The sequence below is a fragment of the Pelophylax lessonae genome (assembly GCF_965119305.1).
Source record: "Pelophylax lessonae genome assembly, chromosome: 3".
Lineage (NCBI taxonomy): Eukaryota > Metazoa > Chordata > Amphibia > Anura > Ranidae > Pelophylax > Pelophylax lessonae.
The window spans coordinates 396,523,390-396,540,165 of NC_138770.1; the positions used below are offsets into that span (position 1 = coordinate 396,523,390).

The 16,776-nt window shown below is 40.8% G+C and overlaps 1 protein-coding gene across 1 annotated transcript in view; it reads left to right on the top strand.

Moving 5' to 3' along the window:
- FIG4 (FIG4 phosphoinositide 5-phosphatase) overlaps positions 1 to 16,776 on the top strand; it is a 448,851-nt gene that overhangs the window by 343,658 nt on the left and 88,417 nt on the right. The window contains exons 21-22 of the mRNA XM_082251578.1: positions 5,316 to 5,398; positions 14,193 to 14,279. Of these exons, the coding sequence (XP_082107704.1) occupies positions 5,316 to 5,398; positions 14,193 to 14,279 (170 nt within the window). The remainder of the gene's footprint in view (positions 1 to 5,315; positions 5,399 to 14,192; positions 14,280 to 16,776) is intronic.

Consider the following 16,776-nt stretch of genomic DNA (forward strand, 5'->3'; position numbering starts at 1 on the left):
ACCTCCTCTGTAACTCTAAGCTAGTAACCTGCAGAAATTTTTAAATTGTTGCCTATGGGGATTTTTAAGTACCAATGTTTGGCGCCATTCTGTGAGCATGCGCAATTTTGAAGCATGACATGTTGGGTATCTAATTACTCGGCGTAACATTATCTTTCACATTATGGAAAAACATTGGGCTAAATTTACTGTTTTCTTATTTTTTAGTTCAAAAAAGTTAATTTTTTTCAAAAAAATCGCATTTGGAAGACTGCTGCGCAAATATGGTGTGATAAAAAATATTGCAACGATCTCCATTTTATTCTCTAGGGTCTCTGCTAAAAAAAATATATAATGTTTGGGGGTTCAAAGTAGTTTTCTAGCAAAAAAAATGATTTTAGCTTGTAAACACCAAGTGTCAAAAATAGGCCCAGTCTTAAAGTGGATAAATGGACAACTTTGTGTAAAGCGCTACTTGGATGTGAGGCCTATGTATGTGGCCAGGCTGTGAAAAAGTGTTACACATGTGGTATCGCCATACTCAGGAGGAATAGCAGAATGTATTTTGGGGTGCAAGTTTTGCTATGTACATGCTATGTGTTAGAAATATTGCATAAATTGACAGCTTTGTGTAAAAAAAAAATGTGTTTTCATTTTCTTTCCACATTTTCCAAAAACTTGTGGAAAAAAATGACATATTCAAAAGACTCATTATGCCTCAAAAATTATACGTTGGGCTGTTTGCTTTCCAGAATGGGGTCATTTTATGGGGGTTTCCATTGTCCTGGTGCTCCAGGGCCTTCAAAAGTGCGATAGGTTGTCAGGAAATGATATGTGTAATTTGTGCTCCTAGAATGCCGGACGCTGCTACTTGGATGTTAGGCCTCTGTATGTGGCCAGGCTGTGAAAAAGTCTCACGCATGTGGTATCGCCATACTCAGGAGGAGTAGTAGAATGTGTTTTGGGGTGTAGTTGCAAGTATACATGTGCTGTGTGAAAGAAATAACCTGTTAATACGGCAATTTGTAAAAAAAAAAAAAAAAATCTTCATTTTGCAAAGCATTGTGGGAAAAAATTACAACTTCAAAAAACTCATCATGCCCCTTATTAAATACCTTGGAATGTCTACTTTCCAAAAAGGGGTCATTTGGGGGGTATTTGTTCACGATATTTTCAGTCTTTTTTTATTTATAGCACAAAAAATAAAAAACCCAGTATTGATCAAATACCATCAAAAGAAAGCTCTATTTGTGTGGAAAAAAGGACACAATTTTTGTATGGGTACAGTGTTGCATGACTGAGTAATTCTCAGTCAAAGTGTGAGAGCGCTGAAAGCTGAAAATCGGTCTGGGCAGGAAGGGGGTGAAAGTGCACTGTAGGCAAGTGGTTAAAAAGAAGATAAAAGCTCCAGATGGTGTAATATCGTTTTTTAAAAGGGTTTATTCCCATAAATATATATCAAGGTTTCGAACAGAATAAGTAGCAATATTCGGCAAAGAAAGGTTTTTGATTCCCGTAACTGTATAGTGCCGAATATTGCTACTTATTCTGTTATAAACACCCCCCCCCCCCCCTTTTCAATATCCCCTCCAGTCTCAAGTATTTTGTAGACTCTAACAGGTTTTCTCTAAGATTTCCCTGTATTTAGCTCTATCCATCTTCCCATCAACTCTGACCAGTTTCCCTGGTGAAGAAAAGCATCCCCACAACATGGTGCTGCCACCACCGTGTTTTCATGGTGGGGATGGTATGTTAAGGGTGATATGCAGTGTTAGTTTTCCACCACACATAGCGTCTTGCTTTTCAGCCTAAAAGTTCAATTTTGGTCTCATCTGACCAGAGCACCTTCTTCACCATGTTTGCTGTGTCCCCCACATGGCTTCTCGCAAACTGAAAACGAGACTTCGTATGTCTTTCTTTCATCAATGGCTTTCTTCTTACCACTCTTCCATAAGGACCAGATTTGTGGAGTGCACGGCTAATTGTTGTCCTGTGGACAGATTCTCTCACCTGAGCTGTGGATCTCTGCAGCTCCTCCAGAGTCACCATGGGCCTCTTGGCTGCTTCTCTGATTAATGCTCTCTTTGTCAGGCCTGTCAGTTTAGGTAGACGTCCATGTTTTGGTAAGTTTGCAGTTGTGCCATACTCTTTCCATTTTCGGATGATGGATTGAAGAGTGCTCTGTGAGATGTTCAAAGCTTGGGATATTATTTTATAACCTAACCCTGCTTTAAACTTGTCCACAACTTTATCCCTGACCTATCTGCTGTGTTCTTTGGCCTTCATGATGCTGTTTGTTCGCCAATGTTCTCTAACAAACCACTGAGTGTGTCACGGAATAGCTGTATTTATACTGAGATTAAATTACACACATGTGGACACTATTTACTAATTAGGTAACTTCTGAAGGCAATTGGTTCCACTAGATTTTTCTTAGGGGTATCAGATTAAAGGGGGCTGAATACAAATGCATGCCACACTTTTCACTTAAAGCGGTTGTAAACTCTATAAAAAAAAAAAAAAAAAAAAAAAAAAACCTGCGAGACAAAGGCATAATGAGCTAGTATGCATCCCGGACTTATTTATACTTGGACTATTGCTGCCATAATATTTACACATCCATCGTCCACTTTATTTATGCCATACCTGATGCTTTGTACTGTATAATTATAAGGTTGTAGATATTCACAGCTTATTTAAGTGGATCCAACTTTTTTTATATATTCATATATATTTTTTTACATTTCATACACTTTATTTATCTCTTCTTATCAATTTATATATATACCAATTTACACTTATTTTGTATACATTTTTTCTTCACGGTTTTAGCACAAATATTTATTCTTCACAGAGTTGGATCCCCTATATTATTGCACATATCTATTTGTGACACGCACATGATGCACCTGACACTTTATTAATTTATTATTTATAGTGGTGATTGATATCGTATATACATTTAGCATCTTTGTTGGACATACGGAACCATCAGCACATTTTGGCAGCGCCATACACCTTCCTTTTTTCCTTCAATCTCACTATATTTCTAGGGAATATAGTATAAAGGTAGGCTGCAGCCAATATCAAATATTAGAAATCTAAAATTATCCTAAGCGCGGATTTTCTACATTTCATTATGTGTAACTTACCTTAAAACGAAGCCCCGACACGGACCCCCGGACATCGCTGCGGGCGCTGCCATGGTCCCTCGTCGTCTCTTCCGGGTTCGGCGGCTCCGGCGCGCTGATTGGCCGGAAGAGACGGCTCCGGCGCGATGATTGGCCGGAGCCGCGATGACGTTATGCATGCGCGGGAGTGATTTTTCCGGCAAGCTCCCGGCAACTTAATTGAAGGTCCCCCGTACCTTCAGAGCGCATGCGCCGCTCGCGCGAGCGGCTGCATGCACTGTAAATATCTCCTAAACCGTGCCGGTTTAGGAGATATTATTTGTACCTACAGGTAAGCCTTATTATAGGCTTACCTGTAGGTAAAAGTGTCCAAAAGCGGGATACTACCGCTTTAAGGTATTTATTTGTAAAACCTTTTGAAAACCATTTATCATTTTCCTTCCACTTCACAATTATTTGCCACTTTGTGTTGGTCTATCAAATAAAATCCCAATAAAATGCATTCACGTTTTTGGTTGAAACATGACAGTATGTGGAAAATGTCAAGGGGTATGAATACTTTTTCAAGGCAGTGTGTGTGTGTGTGTGTGTGTGTGTGTGTGTGTGTGTGCATTTATTCCCACATTTTCTCTTCTGGTTGAATGTTTATTGGCTGTATGTCTCTTCTGGTTATAAGGTATGTTCTTCGGTCCTCATAGGGTCAAAATAGTTTTGAGAGTATTAGGTTATGTTAAATTCATCCTACAAAAGACAACTTAAATATTAAAAACAACATTTTGCATATTTTTAAACATAGAGAAGGGCTATAGTTTGAGATTGCTGTGTAAATGTATTAGCATTTGCACAAACATTTAAAAAAAAAGAGCCCTAAATGTCAATTTACAGGCATTGGACAACGAGCGTGGCACTGGACAATAGTGTGCCATAGACCTCAGATCAGCTCTACAGTATATCCTGCTTCTTCAGACCTTAGACCAGCTCCAATTCCTGCACCCTCAGAACGCAAATCAGCCAAAATTTCTGCAGCGTTCGAGACTTAGGGTTGTTACATTCATACTTGATGCAGCTGGAAATTCCACTAGGAGGTGGAAGAAGGTAGGTGGGCAGGCTTCTATATGTAACAGCCTCCACAGCTGTAGGCAGGCCTATGCTGGTACTGGAATGAGGGCCAGCAGCTGTGGTGTCAGGCAGGCCTCTGAAAAAACATGGAGGTGGGTGGGCCATGGGTCCAGAGGGGCAGGTTAGGCTTTGTAATTGACAGCTTTGTAAGGTGTCCGTTATAGCCCGTGGCAATGGTGTTGTATTTATAAAAAGAAGGGGCTCACCTGAGGATCCTCCGACAGACCAGTTTGGGTTTGTGCACATAGAATGAGATGATCATCCAAGCAATACTGTAAATGATGCGTGTACCTCCCCTAGCATCTGTGTCTTGGGTTGCCTATCCCTTCCATATGCTATTCAAAACTAAAAAGAAAAAAGATTTTAAATCTACTTTAAAATGATATTATTGTCCAAACTACAATATATTGTGTGATATAATTTAAAACTCTTTGACCTTTCAGAGGCTCCATCAAAGCACCTAGCTTAGCCAAAAAGATTGTATGTCATAGATGCTTTCTATAAAGACAGCGCAGCGAGTACTTAATCAATATGTACATATAACCAGTGCCCATCATATGAAGTCATTGACATTTTTCTCTAACAAGTGTCTGTTCTGTTAAGCTGCCTAATTTGGTGCATTATTCCCTCCTTTCCTTTTAACCAACACTAATATACAGTTGCCACTCCAGTGGGTTCTCTGTTACTACTATGGATCCCTTTTGGCAATATTTTTTACTAAGTTGCAGTTTATTGACTACAACCTTCATGCAAAGTTATTGACAAATTACAGTATATTTCATTGTTTGGCTTGGATTTTATGTTTAAAACTGCATGTTACTTTGTTGATTTCTATAATAAACAAAAAATAATAAAAAAAAGAGATTTTTTTGTTGCATCTAATGATCCGTTTCAAGTGAAAACCCTCATTAAACAGTGAAATTGACTTTCAGGGAAATGTAGGACCCTTAAGAGATCATCGAATTTCTGATTGAACATATATAATAGACTGCTTTATTATGTTCTTACATTTTTGCAAATCATCTTCTCCCATGTATTTTTAGCAGTGACTTAATGATAGAATTAAAATATCTGCTTTTTCTTTAGACAACATCTCAGTCAACAAAAGAAACATATGGCATTAATCTTTCAGAAGCCCCTTCAGAGACTGATCTACAAATATTCACAAGGTAATGACACTGTATATAGTATGCCACAGTTATAACATAAGATTTGTGTCATAGTAGTGCGGATTAAAATATCTGGTCATTTATATATTCATGATTATGGTGTAGCCCCCTTTTAACCATTTACTGGTATCTTTAACCAACAATCAGCTCTTAAATCATAATTGGTAACTCTTGAGTGTAGTATCCCAAAAAACTTAATCTGGATTCATCTTTTACTGTTCTGATTTCTAATTGGTCCAGCTAAAAACTACCACTTAAAGGAGTATTATGGTCACAGCATACAATTAAATTTTATAACATGAGCATTGTAATAGCAATACAAACAATAATTAAGTTATATAATTCAGTATAAGTTTACCTGAAAAGTCTCCTTTAATTCGGTGAGTGCTGCCTGTCTGTTATTCATCTCTGTCCGCAACTTCTTAAATTCTCAGCATGCTTTGCAGATTCCCTTCTGCTCATGTTTAAAGAGGAGCTCCACGGGGCACGTTCCTACATATTTGATGGGACTGTCCCCTTATTAGGCCCTTCTGAGACTCCATCTATCCATGGATTCAGTAACTGGCCATCACTCCTCCCGACCGCACTCCGCTCCATTGTCTCTTTCATAATGTCAAATCCTCTATTAAGAGGTATAAGCGCCGTGTCACCCCATTCTTATTGAATGCTGCCAAATGTTTGATTCCGAGGCACTGGAAACAGACCTCTTGCCCCACTCTGGCTGAGTGGAAGCGAGAGGTGAATGGGGTTATGAGCGCGGAACGGAGGGTGATGACTCTTAAGGATCAGCAATCTTTGTTTATGGCTATATGGACGGGTTGGATGTTCTACTCGGATGAGATTCCCTGACACCTAGTGTAATTGGATTGGGGCTATGCCCCTCGTAAACTCTTATTCCCCTGGGACGGGGTCGGGGATGCCATTTGGACGACCTGGGTCAAGTGATGATTCCCTACGGGGGAGAATGGAGCTCCTCCTACTCCACTCACTCTGGTTCACTGTTTCCTTATTAACCATGTTGCTTCTCTGCCGCCTGTCTTCTTTGTCTTATCTCCCTTTGTGCCTCTCCTTTCGTTGCTCCCCCACGAGCGACCCTTCTTTCTCTTCACCTCTTTAGTCTTTCTTGCCAACAATATATATATGTTTCCTACTTGTCCCTGGGGACCTGGCTCGGACCACTGGGCAGGTTTTGAAAGAGGTCTTCCTCCGTTTGGCCGATTGGCACACTCTGTATGTTAGGCACTCCTGCCGTCTCTATATGTGACTACTGCTTGTTACATGATCTGCCGTTATTGTTTGATGATGCACTTACCTTTTACTGTTACAGTATTTGTTTTGTTTTACTGTATTCTATCTTTGAAAAATAAAGATTATTAAAAAAAATAAACAAATAAAGAGGAGCTCCAGGCTTCTGCAGAAAAAAAAAATTAAAGTCAGCAGCTACAAATACTGTAGCTGCTGACTTTTAATATTAGGAAACTTACCTGTACAGGAATCCAGCGGTGTCTTCACCCGAGTAAATTTTTCAATCAGCTATCGGGTGCTGCCGTCGCCATCTACACTAAGGGAAACTGGCAGTGAAGCATTGTGGCTTCCCAGCCATCTCCCTACTATGCATGTGCGAAGCATGTTGCACTCTCTGATTTAGCCAGCTGCGGGAGAAGGAGGGGGAAAACTCAAAACCAGGTACCCACTCCCCCCCCCCCCCCCCAGAAGGTGCGAAATGTGGCAGGGGGGGTAAGCAGGCAGACAAGCAGAGCTTCAGCTTTTGGGTGAAGCTACGCTTTAAGGACTACACATCCCATGGTACCTTGCCTGTAAGGTGTTATTCCTGTAGTGGCTTCACCTCCTGAAATTCCTCCTCGCTATTTCTGTAGTTCAAAAGGCAGGCTCTGTGAATTGTATACTCCCAGTAGAAAATAAATGTGTGAGGAACTTCGCAAAGTAAGTTTACAAACTTCAAGATTGTTCTGATTACTTGGAGTAGGCTAAAAATAATTTAAATACAGTGTGAAAATAGATATGATTTATATTTTGACTATAGATACGCTTTAAGAATGCAGTGTTCTTTACTGAATAAGATCGAAAATTGCAAACTGTACCTTTTCTTAGCTAAAAAAGATAATAAAATAAGCATAAGTGGAGTTATGCTTAATGACAGGGGTTGCTCACCTCAAACCCTGCATAACATTTGTTTTTGATAGGCACTGCAAGGCTAAAGTAACAGAGAAGCTGAAGCTGCTATTTTACAGTTCAAAACATGTGGCGTGTTAGCGATCTCTTCTCTTCTATTGTTTTTCAAGGCCAGAGCTACTGTATGTTGCTGCAAAAGAAAATGAGCAAAAAATGTACAAAAAAAAACATGAAGCTAAGAAAAAAAGACTGGTTTCCATGTTTGAAAACAACAGTAATAATTCCAAGAAAATAGGCCTTCTGGAAAAATAACAAGATAAAGGAAAAATAAACTGCTACAGCATTCTTTTATTAGACATTTATTATTTCAGAATATTTATGTTTACGTGTATATAATAATTATGGTTATTTTTAGTTTTGTTTTGTCAAGTACACAACTTCTATTGCACCTGTAGAGCAGGGGTCTCCAAACTTTCTAAACAAAGGGCCAGTTTACTGTCCGCCGTACTGTGGCCATCGGGAGTAGAAAATGTCCGGGCATCATTGGGAGTAAACAATGCCCCACCTTTGGTGTCCGTGAGAGGAATTTTGCCCCATCGTTGGTATCACTGGTAGGATTTGTGCCACATCAGTGGTGTCAGAGGGCCCCATTGTTAGTGTCATTGGAAGGAACTGTGCCCCATCAGGGGTGTCAATAGGCCCCATTGTTGGTGTAATTAGGAGGAACTGTGCCCCATTGTTGGTGTCATTGATGGAAATTGTGCACCATGGTTGGAGTCATTGGGAAGAAGAGTGCCCCTTCATTGATGTCAGTGGATGAAATAGTGCCCCCGGGCCACAGTTTGCAGACCACCGCTGTAGAGCATAATTCACGTTTGATTGTTTTGTCTTTATAAAGGTACAACCCATACCCTATAATATGATTTAGGGACCTCTATGATAAATTTCTATTTCACTATTTTTTGTTAAAAAAATAAAACATTTAACCACTCAAGCCCCGGAAGATTTTACCCCCTTGCTGACCAGGGCCTATTTTGCGATTCGGCACTGCGTGACTTTACCGGACAATTGCACGGTCATACAACGCTGTACCTAAACTAATTTGACGTCCTTTTTCTCCCACAAACAGAGCTTTCTTTTGGTGGTATTTGATCACCTGTGCGATTTTTTGATCATGCGCTAAAAACAAAAAAAGAGCGTAAATTTTGCAAAAATAACAATATTTTTCAAATTTTTTTATATGAAATTCCCCCCCCCCCCCAAAAGATGTAAAAATCAAAAATTTTTAACATTTTCGGCCAATTTGTTTTAAAAGCGTATTTTGATTGGATTGCGCAAAAGTTATCGCGTTTACTAACAAAGGGAAAGATTTGTGTAATTTTTGTTGTTTTTTTTTTAACGCGTAATGGCGGACGATCTGCAATTTTTTTTGCGGTACTGTGACATTGCGGCGGACAGATCGGACCCTTGACTGACATTTTTGACACTTTTGGGGTTACAAGTGACATTTCTACAGTAATAAGTGCTATACATATGCTCTGTTACTGTAAAATGACACTGGCAGTGAAGGGGTTAACTTTTTTGAGACGGAGGGGTTATGTGTGTCCCTAGGGGTGTGATTCTAACTGTGATTGGCTGTGGCTTGAGATGTAGGAACAGTGATCAACGGTCCTACATAGTAGAACCGTATGATCACTATTCTTACACAGGGGAGAATGACAGACGGCTTGTTTACATTAGCTGCCTGCCTTTCTCCTGCTCTAACGGACGATCGTGAGTGACCGGCGGACATCGGGTCCGCCGGGCACACGCGAGGGGTGGTCCGTGACCGCGCAGGAGCGCACCTCCGGCGGCGCGCTCTCTCTCCCTAGACCCTCACAGGCTAGCGACGTAACCCTACGTCGCTTTGGTTGTGAGGGGCTGACTGCCGACGTAAATTGTCGTGCGGAGGTCGGCAAGCGGTTAAATCTATGTTTATATTAAAAGAATAGAAGCTGGAAAAACAAGTATAGTTTTACCAACGTATAAGCCATCTCTTCAGTCACTATAGAGGATATGCCTAAAACGGCTCTAGTTGAAAAGTGTCAAAAAAGCACAACATGCAAAAGAAGGGGCTTTATACTCACCTGTGCTGCCATCCATTCCTCCAACAATTAATAGTTTTCATAGCAACAGCTTCTTCATATTCAAAACACTTGTGGCAGATGCCTGGTCCCTCTGTGGTTCCTCCCTTTGACCATTTCAGTACTATAGGACATGCGGAGTGGAATTCAGGCATCCAGCATTCCCAGAAGTGTTGTATGTGAGATTGAAGAAGCAGATTGCTGCACAGGTGAATATAAACCTTCCTCTTTTGCAGACTATGCTTTCTGACATTTGCAAAGGGTAACTCCGCTTTCATGGAAAAATAAGTTAGCAAATAATATATACAATTGTGACACAGGTCGTATTGTAATTGAATGTTGTTAAAAATGACTTTTCTACAAAATGCAATGCAATATGGCCACCTGGAAGAGGTGTCCTGTTCTCAGTTGGTATGCAGAACAAATACATAAAAAGGGGGTGCAGCGCTAACCAAACAAAAAAATGAGTTTCTATAGTATAAATTAGGGATCAACGGATTATCAGTGGGGCCTATATTCACTTTTTTTGAAGTATCCGTCACAAACTTGCCGATATGGCCGATAGTGGTTGTATTGGAGTGATGCCTGCAGCTACAGGCATCACCTCGGTACTGTTTCAAGAGGAGGGATTTGGGGTCTTATAGACCCCAGATCCTCCATAAAGAGTACCTGTTCCTGCCTATTACTGTCACAAGGGATGTTTACATTCCTTGTGACAGCAATAAAAGTGATAAAAAAAAGATAAAAAAAAATTGAAAAAGGACAGTGTAAAAATAAAAACTTTAAATGTGCAGAATATCAGCACCTAATATTGGCTATCGGCTTGAAGAGTGTAAGGAATATGGATATCGGCCCTGAAAAAACTATACAAGTCGATCCCTAGTACAGTTCTCATAAGAGTCCAAATATAGAGATAAATAGCTTAGAATCCCCACCCCAGCTTCTGTGAAATAGATGTACATGCACATTCATCACCACAGTGAGCGGGCAAGCCTACTTACCGGAAACTGTTGACCCTCAAGTTTTATAGAGAGGTCAACAACAGCATAGTGGAAATCAGTGGTCAGGTGAGGAAGCCAAACTCCAGCTAGTTCACACACATCCTCGGTCAGTGCAAGCCGCTGTAATGTACAGGTCCCATAGTCTCCTTACGCAAAGATTCATGTTTCCTGCAATATAAGCAAGGCTCTCAATAGTACCTCAGAGAAATGTAAATGACAAGACCTTGGTGTAATATGTCTATGAAGCTATTAAATACTCTTTATTGAGAAGAAATCCACTCACATAAAATTATATTAAAATAGGCAAAACAAACAGTATTTTATAGATGGCCGCGGCAAGATAGCATGCTTACGCTATACTTTCCAGTCCTGGCTTACGCGTTTTGTCATATCTTAACGTCCTCAGAGGCGTACAATTGAGAGCCTTGCTTATATTGTGGATCTTTGTGTAAGGAGACTATGAGGCCTGTACATTATAGCGGCTTGCACTGACTCAGGATGTGTGTGTAAACTAGCTGAAAGTAGAACTATATGCAAATCTTTTTTTTGGATAGAGCAAGAGAGGGTTATAGCCCCTGTCAGATTTTGTTTCATCATCTGTGTCCAATTGTGGAGATTTCCCTTCAGTTCCTGTCCTATAGCTAAACAGGAAGTGAGAGAAAACCCTACAAATTAGGGGATTCCTTGGGTACCTCCAGGTTACCATAACTAGTTTTTCCATTGGAAGATTTCCCCTCTGTTACTTCTCTAGGGAAAACCCAAAATTTTAAGTTTTCTTTTACTTTCACTTTCAATTATAATGGTATACAGGACAAATGGAGAGGGTAAATCACCTTAAGGGGGGCACAGACAGCAATAAAAACAGGTGTTCTAATCCCTCTCCACGCTATCCAAAATTGGAAAAAAAAAGTTTTGCCTGTAGTTATACTTAAAGGTTTGGCTGTCTAATCTGGCCACTGATTTCCACTATGCTGTTGTTGACCTCTCCATAACTTGTGGGTAAACAGGCTTGCCCCCTCATCGTGCTGACGAGTGTGCATGTACATCTTTTTAACAGAAGCTGGTGTTGGGATTCTATGCTACTTATCTCTATATTTGGGCTCCTATGAAATGTATGCTATAGTGATTAATTTGTGATGCTTGGTTAGCGCTGCACCCCCTTTTTATGTATTTGTCTTTGTGGTGTGTAATCAGCCTTTAGTGCCGGCTGCTTGTATACATTTATCCAAGCGCAGATTATTCTTTGTATATATTATATTATATTGTATTATATTATACAGAACCCCCCTCCCTAGATATGTCATTTACTTCTCGTGTGATTGGCTCACTGATTTTCCCAGAATTCTGTACTAAGATACAAGTCAGATTTAATGCACGCCCTGCAACAAAGATGCCATTTTTGGGGAGATACTCTCAAAGGGAAATAACATCCAAAGGGACCCTGCCCCTTTCCTCATTAGAGCCCTGCAGGTGCAGCAGCTGATGGGCAGATATAAAACCACTCCAATACAGATTCATTTAGCACATGGACACAGACAAACAATTATTTCTTCAGAATAACAAAAGGTAGGAATCTGCAACAAGGTTTGGTAAAATCCCTGCAATGTACATACATAACCCTAAAGGGAATGTGTTTTTTCAACAAAAGTGGAGTTACTCTTTTACCAAGTGACAGGATCAGTGTAAAAGGGAAAATACAAGGAAAGTTCAGATTTTGCAAATTTTGTTAGCCAGAAAGGTGTGCAAAGGATATGCCATGTCAAAGTATCTCTGTTTATTTTTAAAACAGAAACTCCTAGATGAGCTAAGCCCTATATGAGTCTTCAAATAGGTGAACATCCACTAGAAAATTTAAGGAAACCATTTTGTTACCAGCATAGAAAGCAGTTTTTCACTTTGAACTGAAATATGAATTTGATTCCCTGCTTTTGAAAGGGCATCTCCAGAAATGATTGTCTAGGTTTTAGCAATGTAGGCCATTGGCCAAAAGGGGAAGTTCCACTTTAACCACTTAAGCCCCGGAAGATTTTACCCCCTTCCTGACCAGGGGTTTTTTTGCATTTTTTTTACTGCGTGACTTTTAACAGACAATTTCGCGGTCGTGCGACGCTGTACCTAAACAAATTTGACGTCCTTTTTTTCCCACAAACAGAGCTTTCTTTTGGTGGTATTTGATCACCTGTGCGATTTTTTGATCATGTGCTATAAACAAAAAAAGAGCGTAAATTTTGCAAAAATAACAATATTTTTCAAATTTTTTTTATATGAAATTCCCCAAAAAAAAATTTAAAAATTAAAATTTTTTAACATTTTCGGCCAATTTGTTTATGCTACATATGTTTGGTAAAAAAAATCGCAAAAAGCATTTTTTGATTGGTTTGCGCAAAAGTTATCACGTTTACTAACAAAGGGAAAGATTTTTGTCATTTTTGGTGTTTTTTTTTTAAACGCGTAATGGCGGCGATCTGCGATTTTTTTTTTTTTTTTTTTGCGGTACTGCGACATTGCGGCGGACAGATCAGATCCTTGACTGACATTTTTGACACTTTTGGGGTTACCAGTGACATTACTGCAGTAATCATTGCTATACATGTGCACTGTTACTGTAAAAATGACACTGGCAGGGATGGGGTTAACTGTATTGGAGAGGGAGGGGTTAAGTGTGTCCTAGGGGCGTGTTTCTAACTGTGATGGGACATGTCTACTATTGTAAAAACAGAGATCAACGGTTCTACATAGTAGAACCGTCTGATCTCCATTTTTACACAGGGGAGAATGACAGGTGGCTTGTTTACATTAGCCGCCTGCCTTTCTCCCGCTCTACCGACGATCGGCGAGTGACCGGCGGACATCGGGTCCGCCGGTCACACGCACGGACTCCTTAGTGAACGAGCCACGGCGAGCGCTCGCCCGCTATTGGCTCACAAGCCGGTGACAGGCTAGTGACGTATATATACGTCACTTTGCCTGGCCGTGGCTGACCGCTGCAGTATATTTACTTGCGGCGGTCGGCAAGTAGTTAAGGCCTCCTTCCATGTTCCTCTTTGACATTTGGAAAAAAAAGATTTGACAGGTACCCACTCCCATTTACACTCAGATCACCTAGGCACTTAGACACAAACAGGAAAGGATTTCTCTATAGTTCTATCAGCAGGGGGTGGGGATCTGAAGTTTTCACAGAGCTGACCGCTCTAGGCCCTGATTGGAGGGAGGGGACATACCCCCCTTCACACAGTACAGAGAACAAGCACAGCTGTGAATACAAGCCACAAGCTGAGTGCTGCAGCTCCCTCCCCGTCACCTTTTTACACTTGGTGTCCGGAAGAGCTGCCAGAAGTAACTCCTGTTGATAACAGAGGAAGACAACAGAGAGAAATGATACACAGTGCCTTAGAGAGAGGCAAAAACGCAGTATAGAATGATGTGCTTTTTCCATATTTCATGTCTGATGTTTACAAGTTGAAAGTCTTAACTATCGCTTATGAATAAAGAATGCCTCAAATATTCTCTCGCTGAAGATTTATTGTTTTCTTTTAGGTTTGTTCATTTGGGACTTTGTCAACATAGACAGGAGAAAAGAAGCCTAAAACCTACCCCATGGCCTATGGACACCATTGCAAAAATGTAAGCAATAATCTCTTTATTCCATTATTGTCTGTTAACAGAACTGTTATATTGGGGTTTTTTTGTGCATGTTTTAGTGCACTACGAGGGAAATTTAATAAGACTCAAGAAGCCAGAATCTGGAGCAGCTGGACCAATGAGCTTTTGTTTTTCATGTTCGAAGCTAAAGGGCCCTTTTATAAGGGCTTTCCGATCAGGTCCGTCTGTTTGTTTTTTAAGTAGACCTGATAGGACCCTCCATTCACCACTATTGAGGCGGCGGATGTCAGCGGTGACATGTCTGCTGACACCTGCCTCTATCCAATCCGATTCTGTCCGCCAAATCTAGACGGATGGTGACCCTATTTTCCATTAGTCTAGACTAGAGGATCAGATCGGATGGAATTGGATGATAATGGACAGGCGGTCTGCTTTCATCCGATCTCCCCATAGAGGAGAGCGGGACTCTGACAGGTCCATCTCAGCACAGTGAGCGGAGACGGACCTGTCATCCGCCTGCTCAGCGGGGATCAGCGAATCGATCCCCACTGAGCAAGCGGATTCCTTCAAACAGAGGCACCCAGTGTGAAAGGGCCCTAAGTGCCGGTTCACACTGATCCGACTTGTCAGGCGACTTGGTCGTCTGACAAGTCGCTTCCAATGCTGTGCAATGGAACAGTTCTAATCAGAGCGACTCAAGTCGCTCCGACTTAGAAAAAGGTTCCTGCACTATTTTTTTGAAAAGTCGGAGCGACTTGCATTGACTTCCATTATGAGAAGTCGTTGCAAGTCGCGCTGCACGGGCGACTTCATTAGTCGCCCGAAGTCGGGGCGACTTCGAGTCGGATCAGTGTGAACCGACACTAAAGGGGAATTAAACCCACTTAACTTTCACAGCTAAGGAGGCTTCAATCTTAGCCTCTGTTTGAACTGCAGTTCCCAAGGTGTTGCAAACTTAATCAGCTATGAAACCAGCCATTTTATTGCTTGATGATTAATTTAGGAGCCAATCGTAAGCTTTGGGAAGTTTTCGAAACAGTTAAAATGGGATATGTTTTGCTTTAGCTGAATAAGCTAAAAATAAAAGTTGGTTGGGTCTTATACACAGCTGTCCCAAATTCTGTCTGCACCAGTTTTAGTACATCTCCCCTGTTCCTGTTTTCTTGTATTGAGAAAGTATTTCAACTAAGACTTAACCACTTAAGCCCCGGAGGATTTGGCTGCTCAAAGACCAGGGCCTATTTTGCGATTCGGCACTGCGTGACTTTAACAGACAATTGCACAGTCATGCAGTGCTGTACCCAAATGAAAAATGAAATTTTTTTTCTCACAAATGGCTTTCTTTTGGTGGTATTTGATCACCTGTGCGATTTTTACTTTTTGCGCTATATAAAAGAGCGACAATTTTGAAAAAATAACAATATTTTTCAAATTTTTTTATATGAAATTCCCCAAAAAAATGTAAAAATTAAATTTTTTAACATTTTAGGCCAATTTGTTTTCTGCTACATATGTTTGGTAAAAAAAAATCGCAATAAGCGTATTTTGATTGGTTTGCTCAATAGTTATTGCGTCTACTAACTAGGGGAAAGATTTATGTCATTTTTATTGTTTTTTTTTTTTTTTTTACTAGTAATGGCGGCGATCTGCGATTTTTTTTGAGGGATTGTGACATTGCGGCAGACAGATCGGACCCTTGACTGACATTTTTGACACTTTTGGGGATATCAGTGACATTACTACAGTAATCAGTGCTATAAATATGCACTGTTACTGTAAAAATGACACTGGCAGGGAAGGGGTTAACTTTATTGGTGATCAGTGGGTTAAGTGTGTCCCTAGGGGCGTGATTCTAACTGTGGGGGCGTGGCTTGTGATGTAACCCTTAGAGACATACAATCCTACATAGCAGGATCGTATGATCTCTGCAGTTACATCAGGGAGAATGACAGGTGGCTTTGTTTACATTAGCCGCCTGCCTTTCTCCCTCTCCAGCGGGAGATTGCGAGTGACCGGCGGACATCGGAGCCGCCGGTCACTCGCACGGGGATGTTAGTGAACAAGCGGGGGCGGGAGCGCGCCTCCGGCGGCGCGCGCTCGCCCCCTAGAGGCTCGCAGGCGAGCGACGTAGTAAATAGTTATGCGGCGGTCGGCAAGCGGTTAATCTGGTAGAATCCTAACTGTAACTCAACTCTTTGAAATAAGTAAGAGTGATTTCACAATACATTCTAAGCAAGTGACCTGGGGGAAGCACAAGCCAGAACTCCTATTTTGTATTTCATAAATGCCTGGTAAGTGACACTGAAAAGTACTGAAAACATTAGAATAAAATCAAAGCCAGGTAACTAGCAGTTTTTAGGAGAGACCAGCAATGGTAACCACCATATTTATTTTGACACAAGCACTGTACAGAACAGAATGATCAATGGGGTAAGAATTTTAGATATATATTACCTCCCACCTGCAGGATACTAATGCCATAATTCTCCAAAAATACTCTTCTCAGGCACGGTTTGAG